This window comes from Clarias gariepinus, chromosome 2 (genome assembly GCF_024256425.1).
Source record: "Clarias gariepinus isolate MV-2021 ecotype Netherlands chromosome 2, CGAR_prim_01v2, whole genome shotgun sequence".
In the NCBI taxonomy this organism is placed as follows: Eukaryota; Metazoa; Chordata; class Actinopteri; order Siluriformes; family Clariidae; genus Clarias; species Clarias gariepinus.
This window is the reverse complement of record NC_071101.1, coordinates 23,744,501-23,757,118: the sequence shown is the minus strand read 5'-3', so window position 1 is coordinate 23,757,118 and position 12,618 is coordinate 23,744,501. Positions and strand designations below refer to the sequence as shown.

At 36.7% G+C, this 12,618-nt stretch overlaps 2 protein-coding genes across 2 annotated transcripts; both read right to left on the bottom strand.

Annotated features, from left to right (window-relative positions):
* Positions 1–52: 52 nt before the first annotated feature.
* stoml1 (stomatin (EPB72)-like 1) lies at positions 53–4,432 on the bottom strand. Its single transcript, XM_053514580.1, has 6 exons — positions 4,055–4,432; positions 3,051–3,200; positions 2,664–2,867; positions 1,875–2,088; positions 1,580–1,774; positions 53–892 (listed from the first exon to the last, which is right to left on the bottom strand). Exons 1-6 carry the CDS (start codon positions 4,316–4,318, stop codon positions 696–698), a joined length of 1,224 nt encoding a protein of 407 aa, XP_053370555.1. The 5' UTR covers positions 4,319–4,432; the 3' UTR covers positions 53–695.
* A 1,764-nt stretch (positions 4,433–6,196) lies between these two features.
* On the bottom strand, positions 6,197–10,994 carry nr2e3 (nuclear receptor subfamily 2, group E, member 3). The gene is made up of 9 exons (XM_053484224.1): positions 10,906–10,994; positions 8,970–9,311; positions 8,540–8,690; positions 8,352–8,455; positions 7,971–8,246; positions 7,661–7,842; positions 7,145–7,385; positions 6,946–7,051; positions 6,197–6,841 (listed from the first exon to the last, which is right to left on the bottom strand). Exons 2-9 carry the CDS (start codon positions 9,058–9,060, stop codon positions 6,709–6,711), a joined length of 1,284 nt encoding a protein of 427 aa, XP_053340199.1. The 5' UTR covers positions 9,061–9,311; positions 10,906–10,994; the 3' UTR covers positions 6,197–6,708.
* Between the last annotated feature and the right edge of the window lie 1,624 nt (positions 10,995–12,618).

Sequence of the window (12,618 nt, the reverse complement as noted above, 5' to 3'; positions counted from 1 at the left end):
ACTATCTACAGTACAATAATTTCTTTGAGCACTAAAGTCACAGGTGCAATCAATACACAGACTGCAAAAAAAAACTTGTAGTCATGATCAGATGGCCTGCTCCAATTTAGTTACTGGGCACTGCAAAACTACTGCTTTTCCTAAAAACTGGGTTTGATGAAACAGAGGAGCAGCATTCTAGGAGTTTAGAGGTGAGAGTCAGTCACACAGCAATGCACAAATGACCTTAAAAAGCAGTACTACAAAAAGCTCACAGTACAAAAAAAGGCTCAAGCTGTGAGTTGTGCATTTTTATTAAAAATAACTATTTTATAAATTACTAATACATAATGTATTCACCATATATACTAACATACAACACAAACTGATTAAAAATCATGAAATACCTAAAACATATGATTTATACAAACATACATACTGTATACATATGGTTATTAAATAGTGCAATTGAAACACCAGAACATAGATTACTGATAAAGAAATCATTCACATTTTTCAAGTTAAATTATTTTTCAATTTTAAGATATTTGTGTTGCAAGCCATTATATTAAATATTGCATTATCTAGCTACAGTGTAAAAAAAATTCAGGTCACATCAAATGATATGAGCAGGAGCTTTACATTTTTAAAGTCTAACTCAAGCTTGTGTGTTGTGAAGGCATGAAATACACAGCTTCTTTAACTTCATCTAGACATCATGAAGGCTTGATGAGTTTAACGAGTGCATCTAGTTTCATGGCAGTGTTTAAGTCTCCCTGAACTCTCAATCTGCCACTGCTGTATGCTGCAAATGGCTGCAGGCTGCCCTGGAACATGGCCATCATATCCTGCTCGCTCATACTCAGAGACACGTCTGGCTGCATTGCCTCGCCTGCACCACATGTTCCACTATCTGGAGATTAAGGGACAATTGAAATTAAGAGATGAGAGAGAATTTCTACAAGATTATTGAACATTACATGCAACTTTTTAATAAAAACATAGCTGAAAAATCAACAAGGTACATAATTTTGATACAATAATTACACAATATTAAACTAGCACTTTTTAAAAATAGTAAATACCTGATTATTTTGCACAAGTTCTTACTATTTTTTTATGTACTATTGGTTGACATCTCAACCATGCAGCTAATTTTTCACTAATCTGTTGTGACCATAATTGTGGAAAGAAAATGATGGGCTATCTGTCAAGGTAATGGTCAGGGGCAAATGGCTGAGCACACAAAAAGACTTCATCAGCACTAAGGAAAATAGGTGACCATGATCAGATTTAACAATCTTTCACCTCGTTAAGGATCTATTAATTATTAATTTAATATAGACAGACAACTCATCAAACCAATCTTTGCAAAAATATGCTTCTGAAATGAAAAATGCACTAGTTTTACAACACCTTAAAAAAAGGTGATATAAAACTTTAGTTCAATTAGACTTTTAAGTTGGCTATTCTAAGTAAACCAAGTACACAAGTACACATCTGCATTTTGACCAATTGATCATTTTAAATCTGCGAGTAATATAATGAATTATGTCATTCATATGACAATAAATGTAAACAACAAAATGTCTGTAATTACTTTGAGTAAGATCCACATAATAGCTTCTGGTTTGGCCAGTACTGATACTGATGTGAAACTGGAAACAGGCTCCCACTTGCCTAACCAAGCTCTCAGACAGCACCAGTCTCACTGCTGCCAGGAGCTCCTCTACCATGCTGCTGCTTTGAGTTACTGGCGTCTCTGTGCTTAACTCATCAATGAAGAGCCTTGTATCTGCACATAAATGCACACAAGCCCATATAAATATGGTGAAGTCAGAGCAGAGTAAATGAACTGACCTACTGTAGATGATCAGTGTACTGTATGTATTCACCATTAGCAGGCAGAGATGCTGCTGCACTTTGCCCCAGAAAGTGCATGGCGAGTTGCTGTATAGGTCCGGCCATACCCTCTAGGCCAGGGACAGAGGGAGGCATGATGAATGGCCCTGAGTGACACTCATCTGGAACACGGAGCACACTTTCCAGGGTCAGCTCAACCCGGTCCACCTCCAATCCCCAAGGTTTTGTCAGATCATTTATGTCCATCTGAAAAACATACCACAACTTTAACGAGCTAGAATCCTGGGGTATGTCCACACTGCAATCCCATGTAGAAGGAATTAATTATTTTCCAAGTTTAGTTAAAAATAGTCATTATAAAAGATGACAGAGTTATGCCTTGCTCAGTAAAAATTTCGTTTTTGTTTTAATTTAATTTTAAACTTTATTTGAAGTTAGTTTGTGTAGTTTAAATACTGCACATGTTTTTTAAGCAAGGAACTACAGTAATATAAGGACTACTACTCATGATAAATTCAGTTGTAAAACTGTTATATAAAGTTAATGGGTAAATCTTTCGAGTTATGACAACTTTAAAAAAAAAAAAAAAAAAAAGATCAAGGTCCTAAAATGGCACAGTAGCAAAATTAGGGGGGAAAGTATATCATCCAATCGGAATATTTATAGAATTGCTATTTTAGTCTGCACCTAGGCATTGTTTATTCTGGTTATTCCCATCCTTAATGTTTACTAATGCATAACATTCTCAAGCACAGTAAAACCTACAAAATTTACCAATAAAGTTTGTCAATAAACAACATTGAAGAAATCTGATCTTTTACCCCAAGATGCTCGCCCAGTTTGACTTTCTCTGTCTGGATTTCTCTCACTGTTCTCTTGCCCAGAGTCTGAGTCATAGCATTCTGTGCAGTAAGACGTGCGGAAGCCTTTAAATCCTGCACCGCCACCACAGACATGACTGGATTCCAGATCCGGAACTGGATATCTGCACCGACAGACACCAGGCCTCCATCTTTTGTGTTCACCTGGTACAAGAAAGTGGAATCTGAAAATCTACCGTTGATTAAAATAATGAAAGCATGAGCTACTGTTAAAAAGTTAAAATGTTTATCAGATCATTTGACCTTTTTGAGGGTTTGCAGATAAGAAACCGGTTCAGCAGCCACCTAAAATGGGCAGCACAAGTTGTTTGGAGTGTTTCTTACTACCTTGCATGGTGGGATGTTGAAAGCCCTGGTTCTTAGGTCCACCCTTTGCCACTGGTCAATAAGCGGAAGCACTAAAACCACTCCCGGACCCTTAGGAGGTCGGATGCGCCCCAGGCGGAATACAACAATCCTCTCATAGTTGGGCACTGTCTTTTAAAATAAAATAAAAAAAGAATTATACCACAAAAATTAGAGGTTTTCTACTCATTTAAAGAATATTCTAAATATGGTTATCCTTAAAATCCTCTATATTTCAACACATGCTGTATGTTTCCATATTTTTATTGTTGTTTTTAAACTTTGTCTGCTATCAGCAAACTCATGTGAGCAGAATACATTAATAGGAACACCTGTACCTGTGCAAGTTTTCTACACAGGGCATTATGAAATTGTAATGCAACATTACAAGACATATAAAGGTATTAGAAGAACCACTGTGATTTAGTAACATATGAGGTTTAAAATATTGTAGCTGACTATCCTGTGTCACCCAGAAAAGAATGGATTTCAGTCTGGTTCCTTTCAAAGTTATGATCCTATTCCTTCTCAGTATGCATTACCTCTCGCTTGATTATCAAGGATCGGAATTGTATTTATAAGGAATGTCTTTGATTATACCTTCTGCAATTTTGGCTTTTCAACCTAAATATATGTCTAACCTTTATACGTCTTATGTTGCATTACAATGAGATTATGCCTTCTTGTGGAGAACTTTGCCTAGTATTTTTACTTTAATAAAAATATGTACATATGATTATTTGTGTAGTTATTCAATGCATTCTGTGTAATCCTACAAAATGTATTATTTAGCTAATTATGAAATTCTCATATAAACAAGCAACAATGCCACAGTCAAAGTCACATTACCTAAAGCTCTTAATCTTCATGTTTTCATGCTTTTGCTTCTGCAGGCCTTCCAATTAATGTGGCTAATGAGTGTATGCTGCTCACAAGAGTGTTTACATTTTATGAAAGTTAGTGTTTAAAATGTAAGAAGGACTTACTTTTAAAACAAACCACGCAGATATGGGAAATGTGATGAGCGTACAAAGAAAAACCAATAATATAACGATTAAGTTGCACAAGCGTGATACGAATCCTTGACTTTCATCAGTAAAATCATTGTTTTTAATTTTAGGAACGTAATCAAAGGAGAAGCCGCTGTTATACTCAGACTGTCCGGATGCAAACAGGCCCGGGTAATTTCTATTTCCGTGGTCTGTTTGTGGGAGAATCTCATAGTTAAAACCTGAAGACCTGCCAAACATTTTAGGTTAATTAAAAATATATATATTTGTAAAGGGAGGTGTATTTTTTAAAGGGAGAGAGCAGTAAGCAGTATCTACGTTTTCATCGTTTCCGCTAAAATAAGCTCTACTTCCGTGTTTGGAAACGTGCCGCATCCTATTACACTTCTCACAGGATATGTAGTGCACTAGATAGCGTATTAAAGCTATTAGTTGGCTTGGGAGTCATAAACCCTTGTCGGAATGCTCCCTCTAGTGGGCTGGAAGAGTTTTTACATATTGGGGGGAAAAAAACAATTCTATAATTAAAAATATAGTCATTAGCCATAACATAATGACCACCCGTTTAATACAGTACTCCGTAGGTCCCCCCAAAACAGTAATGCACTGTGTACTCTGACACCCTTCTACTGTAATCAGCATTAACTTTTTTTCGTCAATTTGAGCTACATTAGCTACATGGGTCAACCTTCACTCCCCCATGTGCATCATTAACCCAAATAAGAACTTGTTGCCAGTTCTCTAGGTTTTCGATTACTTTTGGTATGTCCTAACCACTGAAGCCTGGGAACATCTCACTAGAGCTGCAGTTTTGGGGTTTCTCTGATCCAGTTGTTTAGACATTACAATTACAATCCATATCGTTAGTTTTCTAATGCACAACCCCGGTCACAGAGAGCTCACTGTCCTGCACAGTTCAGTATTTTTACTGATCTTTTTAATTCAGGTGTTTAAAAGCAGGAAGAACAGTAAAACGGGAAAAGTAAAGTGTACTCCAGGAAATCTGTGCTGTGCCGCACATCATGGAATTTACCAAAATACTTTTAACCAAAAACACTACAATGATGATGATGTAATACTAGTTATTATTTATTTATCGATTAATTTATCTGTACAAGTTGTTTAGGAGTAATAAACGTCACACCTGCCATATGAGGTCTCAGTACCGAACTGGCAATCAGGACATCAAAGCTAGTTTTATATTCCTCCCTGTGCCAAGCATGTGCCCACGTCATGACATTTATTCAGTGACATCAAATCTTCTCCAGGCAGGGACATTTTGTGTGTTTGTGTTTGTGTGTACAGGTTTTCATGCCAACCAAGCCGAAGCCACACCTAAGTATCTACTGAAAACCAAGAGCAACTAATTAAACTGGTGGAAGCAGGTGTGGTTTCTGCTAGGTTGGGAAAATTGCACACATACTGGGCCTTTCTGGAGAAGATTTGACACTTGTGCATTTAATTGTTGAGACAACAATTTTTTGTGAATATTTACAGTAGCTGGCAGCACTGGTCAAAAACTAATAAAAAAGGAACAGGATGGAAGCCTTGCCAGTGTGTTTTGACAAGGGAGCCTTTAGACATCAGACTGTGCATTTGAGTTTTTTCCCATACTGTATGTCATTTAGAACGAAGTTTATCCCGAAATTTTTGCACACAAGGCAACTGAAATCCTGGATGGGGTGTCAGCCTATTGCAGGGCACAGACACGCGCTCATTCATACGTTATAGGCAATTTTGGAGCACCATATGAAAAAAAAATTAACTCATGCCCTTGGACTATAGGAGAAACCTGAGTGCATTGTTGAAACAAGCATAGCACAGAGAGAACCTCCAAACTCCATGCACACTTCCATGCCCTACGGATTGGGTTGATGCCAGACCATTCCATAATATAGAAGAGCATTATCAATAGCCAATTCACCTACTACCATGTGTTTGGAAATGAGAAGTAAGCCTATATAGAAAGTGGAAAAACATGAGCTACAGTGCTACCCACTGTGCGGTCATGCCACTCTGAGCAAAACTTCATTTTACATGCTGTAACTTATTAAAGTTGTAATGAAAATAAAATGCTTAGTTATAAGTTAGCAAGAAATGAATTTTGGATTTCTGATGAAAAACAACTAAATTTGTTTAATGGTTAAAAGATTTTATCAAAATATATACACATTATGAAAAGCTGAAAAGGCAATACTGCAGGTGACTTACATAGACACATTAAACAACAATAGGCTATGTAATCTACCCACAGTAATTAGGAAATAAAGATTTAATATATTAACAAAAGCATATAGTGTGAGCAGTAGTAAAATGACAAACTATAATATGACTTTTTAGGAATACAATTGCAAAAAGTAAAGATGGACTGGAATGAATGTAATGCTAATCCAAGCTGGTGTATTATAACTGTTGGTCTGTTGGCGTCATAGCTGGTTAACCTGCAAGTCCATGCAGGCAAAACTGATTCAGCTGGTGCAGTTTGACTGATCATGGTGGTGATCAGTGTTGGTATGAAAACAGGAACAAAATGTACATGAACCTACTCACATTTGAAACATAATTGCTTTGAGAGGCAGCTTATTACTACAATAGAAATTGTCTGATTTATACTGAAGAACAAGTATTTTTCAATTCTTAAACATGCCACAGAGCAACTTTTCCATCGGTGTGTTTCCAATTGTTCTGTGGAAGAAAAGCAATTCGATTCTCTCTGAACTTACAAAATGTAAAGCTGGAAGGAGCAACAACAGCCTTCCAAACCTAAGAAACACAAAAAGTTTGATTACATTTTCTATTTCTGTGTATTCATATTTGTAGAAGTATATTAGGTCATTTGTTTGTTTATGTATGTGTGTATTTCTTACCTTGCTGTTTGACTGGAGTAGAGTGTGTGAATATGCTGAGCAAGCATTACTTGAGACTGGTCCTGCAGATTCTCAACCTGTTCTGGGTCTTTGAGGCCACTTGTTTCTGTTTTAATGTAAGACAATACTTAATACTTTGTAATCATACACAGACCATAAATTTATTCCTTCTTTATCCACCACAGTTTAGAAAACTTACCTGGCTTGAAGAGAACTATAGCTTTCAAACAGGCGAACTCTGTAGGGTCCACCTGCATGGCCTTGAAGCGGCTAAAGAGCTCCTGCAGGAGACGCAAGTCAGAAGCGCAGGGGCTGCTTTTACCCTGTGAGGAAGGAGAGAGCTCAGGTAGAGAAAGCAGGGGGCAGCTTTCAAGTGGCAAGGACCACTGGATGGCACAGAGCAGAAATAGCTCACTCCATGCCTCCTCTAGCAGTATCACCTGAATAAACAAGGAGACAGAAAGACACAAATTGTAAGCTTTCACTATATGCTATATCATTTACAATTGTAAATATATGTACATAGATGTGTAATATGTACAGTAAGTGCTCCATACAGAAATTTACATTAACGTTAACATTTACTGTTAAATTTTTATTCAACATGAGTCTTTTTTCAACATGTGATTTTAGGTAGAAAAGAAAATAAATAACAAAAAAAAAAAAAAAAAAACTTTAGCCGGGTTTCACAGACTGGTTCACATATAGCTTGTACCTGGTCCCTAAATGGCAGGTGGGAGAAGACTGGCAAGTTCTTTGCCCATTTGACAGACATGAAGAGTAGGCGGGCCGAAGTCTCATATATGCTCTCAGGGCCAGAGTAGGGATAGAGTGTTGAGTTGCTCTCTGGTGAGCTTATCTCCGGCTCGTTACTTGTTACATCAATATTCTCATCAACTGCAGAGACAGATTAAAAAAAAAACATAATTCTAGAGACACTTTAGTTACTGGGAATCATTACTTCTGAGGCGTCCCACTTTGTACTTTAATATAATATCCTTTAACAGCAAACTTTGGGTCCTTACCATCCTCAGGCTCGAGCTTGGCGCAAGTCTCAGCTGTCATCAGGCTGGCCATGAAGCGGTGGCTGTTTTGGGGGCTGCTGCTGTGCTGGCTGGAACCACTGGAGTTGATGCTGGAGCTAACGGAGGAGCCCAGTAAAGGTCTGCTTATCACAGAACATGACGACGAAGAGGATGTGGGCTCTCTGGTGGTGGCTAGGTGTTCCTTCTCTGTATCAATATCCAGGGTGTCTAACCTGACCTGAGCTGTGCTTCGTGGTTGCCTCTCATTCTGCACAGCTAATGGGGAAGAATGTGGTGAGTTTAAAAAAGAGTTGCATGTAAAGGGAATATGGAAAACTAATTTATTAATAGATGGACATACTATATAGAAACTTAACTTACCATCTTTGTTCATGCCAGCCTGAAGGCATTTCTTTAGGCGACATGCCTGGCACTGGTTACGATGGGCTTTATCTACTGGACACATACCTGTACCAGCTTGGCATCTGCAAGTTTATTATAATAGTATGAGATATAGGCAATGTAAAGCTTTCCATGTTTTGTTTAGAACTGTTGGTTATTCTCCTCACCTGTAGATTAATCTACGCCTCACACTGCGTTTGAAGAAGCCACTGCAGCCATTGCAGGCATAGATCCCATAATGTTTTCCACTGCTAGTGTCTGCACACACCTTACACAGTAGCCCTTGACTCAAGCTCTTACCAGGAGCTGGACTTTTGCCTGTAGACATGAAAAACCTGTTATTTTCTGCATAGTTTAAGGGACCATTTATATTTTATGGAAACATTTTTTGTTTGTTTGTTTTTGAAAAAAAAAATGTCATGTTTAATGACATTTTGGGAAAGTTTTAGAAAGTTTTGATTTTTCTATTTGTTTCAATGCAAATGATGTAAGGCAAAATATGGATGCACAGATCTCTGAAAAATGTACAATAAAGCAAACCTAAAGGTAAAACATAACGTTTTGGTGGAAAGAATAGTGTGAAGCTTTTTAACTCACCTCCATGGCTTTCCTCTGTGGAGCTGCTCCTAGAGGAGTCAGTGGGAGATGTAGATGGCATCATGGAAATCTTCATAATGGCATCCTCCATTAGGCTTAATAATAAAAGTTAAAAGAGAAGTCTGGCGAGTTGCTTGAATATGTATTCTGTCTCCAGAGGCTTGACTGCCCAGTTTAGTTACTTTTCCGGAGTGGCTTTAGTCTTAATGAAAATCTCACTTCACTTTGTTTTGTTATGTAGAACTTGTTGCCTGTTGCTTAAGTAGTTTCCAGTTAGGCCTGTCACTTGCTCATCCTGCATCTGGTGATGCTGAAGTGTGAGTCCCTGTCCAGTCGGGCTCCCTAAAGGAAGACAAGGGGATTAACAGCAAGCGCTGTGTAAGCAAATGCCCATTTGTCATCCTCTTAATCTTTACTGTCCATCTAGGGGTGGATCAATCAGTCACAGGGTTTGGCATTAGGTTCTTCATCCAAAAATTAGGAATAAAATAAATAAGAAAGGATTTTGTCTTTAGTTAGCCCACCAACTGTTTTTTCTGTTCTGCTTGTTTTTGGTTTTAAATTTTGAGCTTTAATATGTGAGTAATCAATATCATTTCATATGAAATACGTATCTTAGCAGATAAAGATTTCTTGAATAAAAGAAATGTAAGGTTATTGCATAAAAAATTTAGACACATCACAGCGATATTGTTCTTGAAATATAATTAAATGCAAGCTTATAATAAATGCTTAAACTAAAAAAAACTAGATTTAAAATTTTGTCTGAAATATCTTGAAATTAGTAAAATATCTAGAAGTATGCTTATTAACGTTTTCCAAAAAGAATTCTTTCAAATATTAGATTATATAATTTGATAACATAAACTCTAATAAAGAGAAATATTGGTTGAATTAGTCTATATTCCAGATGCTCTGATTTTGCAGTTCAAGATAGAGTAGAGATTTGGATTTACTAATTTGTTCAACTTTTTAGTTCCATACGTAAACAGATGCAAACTTTTGTTAGTTTTTAATTTAAATGACTAGCTTTAATTTAAAAAATGTTGATATTGTTGTAGACGGTGGTGCTTTATAGGATATAATGTTGCAAGAACCACACATCACCCCATGGATAAGGGGTAGTTGTGTTGGTTGTCATTCTAGGGAGTGTGTTTTATTATTTCTTTCTGAAGGTTTATGTTATTTCATCACTTTTTAATCCTTAGCATTTTCTACCATTAACAATGAGTCAATTCTCCAAAGCCCAACCCAACTGCCCATGACCCTGCATGCTTATTCTAATGTTTCTATTTGTCTATTTGACTTTCTTACATAATATTAATTGTCCTCTAGTGCAAAATTTTAACAACACAACCTAAATGGAATTAGCTAGCATGAAGACATACATCTTTAGTCTGCTAAGCAGCTTAGCCTACCACAAAATGTGTTCGCCTAAGTCAAACAAAGATCCCGTAGGGAAGGGGGTGGAAACGGGGGGCAATTAAATCACTGTAAGGCTGAAAGAACAGTGAGGGCCCTGAGTCCAGCCCAGCCCGGTGCCATATGGTGGCTGCTCTCTGGATCGCAGTCTGCCTAATTAGTGACCTCTGCCTGATTTACCAGTAATTAGATGGCTAAAGTCAGTGATTTACTTTTTTTCTCTGAATTGGTGTTCTAAGGACTTGTATAGAGGAAGGTCACAGACAACAGACAGACAATAACACCCTATTCATCTATGGGACGTTCCCATGATTAGTGTGATTACAGCAGGTCCATAAACATAACATAGAAATACTGATAATAAGCCTAATATACTGTACATAGTTTAATCCAAATATATCCAATACCAATCAGTATTGTAAATCCACTTTAGCGTTTTTCACCCCAACAAGAAAAGAATACAGTGTTTTCAGTTCAAAAAGACAAACAGTTTAGAGGCGAAAGGCAAACTGACCAGGAGATGATCTCTGCGAGGAAAAAAAAATCCCATGTAATGCTCAATTTGTTTTGGCTGATGTCTCTGTTTCTACAACAGGCTCCTCTCTGTTGGGTTAAACTAGTGTGTAAAAAGATTAGAGGTCCAGATTAGTAAAGGGGGCTTGTTTGGGAGCCCTACCTAAACTCTTAGCTGAACAGTGTGTATTGGGTCTTGGTTCTCAAGACTGATTTAATTTGATTCCTCACACCATTCATGCTTCTACAAATTTGCCTGCTGTAGTAAAAATCCATTAGCTAGGCTAAGTGAAAATCTAAAAAAAACATATTACATTGAGCAATAATGTTTTTGCCCAAAAACCTAAGTGAATTGACTGGTATGAAACATAACATTATAAAGTTTGTTTAGCTAGTTAGCTAGGCATGTGCATTAAAAAAAAAAAAAAAAAAAAATATATATATATATATATATATATATATATATATATATATATATATATATATATATATTATGAAACATTATATGAAACACTTTGTGTTTGTGCAACTGAAAAAAGTCAGCTAGTCTTTGGCCAGTATTTGGCTATGACCTTTTACTTTTCCCATTACAGAAAAAAGTTTTCCAAGCCGAGTGTATTTGTTTGCATTCAAAATTATACCTTGATTTATGTGAGAGTTTTATAGATAGATAGATAGATAGATAGATAGATAGATAGATAGATAGATAGATAGATAGATAGATAGATAGATATGGGGCGATAAGTAATTGTAACTTATACTTACAGTATATAAATTAATACTGTTTTGCAAATGCTACAGCATATAGAAAAAACTGAAATTAAAAAATAGAGTGCAAACTGGCAATTCAAAACATGAAATGTGCATGCAAAAAATTATGCCTTACTTTATCTACTTTATTTTGTCTGAATGTTTCCTCATGTATTTTTTTGACTCTGAAAATGTTATTATCCATGTATGCTAATTAATCTACAAGCAGGTGTGTGTAGGGCAGCAGGTGGTAGGATTCAGAATAAATAACACATACTACAGTTATAGCGTTTACTTGTTTGTTTGTGTTTTAAAGAAGGCCATATTGTATGTCTGTGAATAACAATCCTGGACGAGGTTGCTCAAATTCCACTGAAGCAATTCCGATGAACAATCAGCGAGTAGAACGCCTGATCTTTGAAAATCGATGGATAAGTGATGGACACATCTGTCTGTGGAAACTGTATACACAATCATTCATGAACATCACTTGGAAGTTCAGCTGTTCAGGAAATCAGCTGGAAGTTATTGACACATCCCTAGTACAGTTCTGACCTCGCTTCAAGCCATTTCTACATGTTAGGGTCATTAAAGGAGTTCCTGCGATGCCACCATTTCAGGTCTAACGCAGACAGTCTGATCATAGCTCCAGCATACTGAGAAAATGTTCTACATTTTTGGTATTCAAGAACTAGTAAAATGCTGGGATAAGTGCATTAGTATAGCAGTGGATTATATAGAGAAATAATCTTTCTTTCATAAATGTGATCTAATACCATCAAAAGTCCTACTTTAACTCGAATGCCTCTTAAAGTATTTTCACTTTTTTTTTGTTCATTTGTTTTTTGACCGGGTGGGGATCATTTAATCAGAGTGTGTCCTCATCCTCCAGTATGGCCACTATAATGGATTCTAGTTTACCATTGACATGGGGTTTATTTTACACTATTTTTTATAAACACGT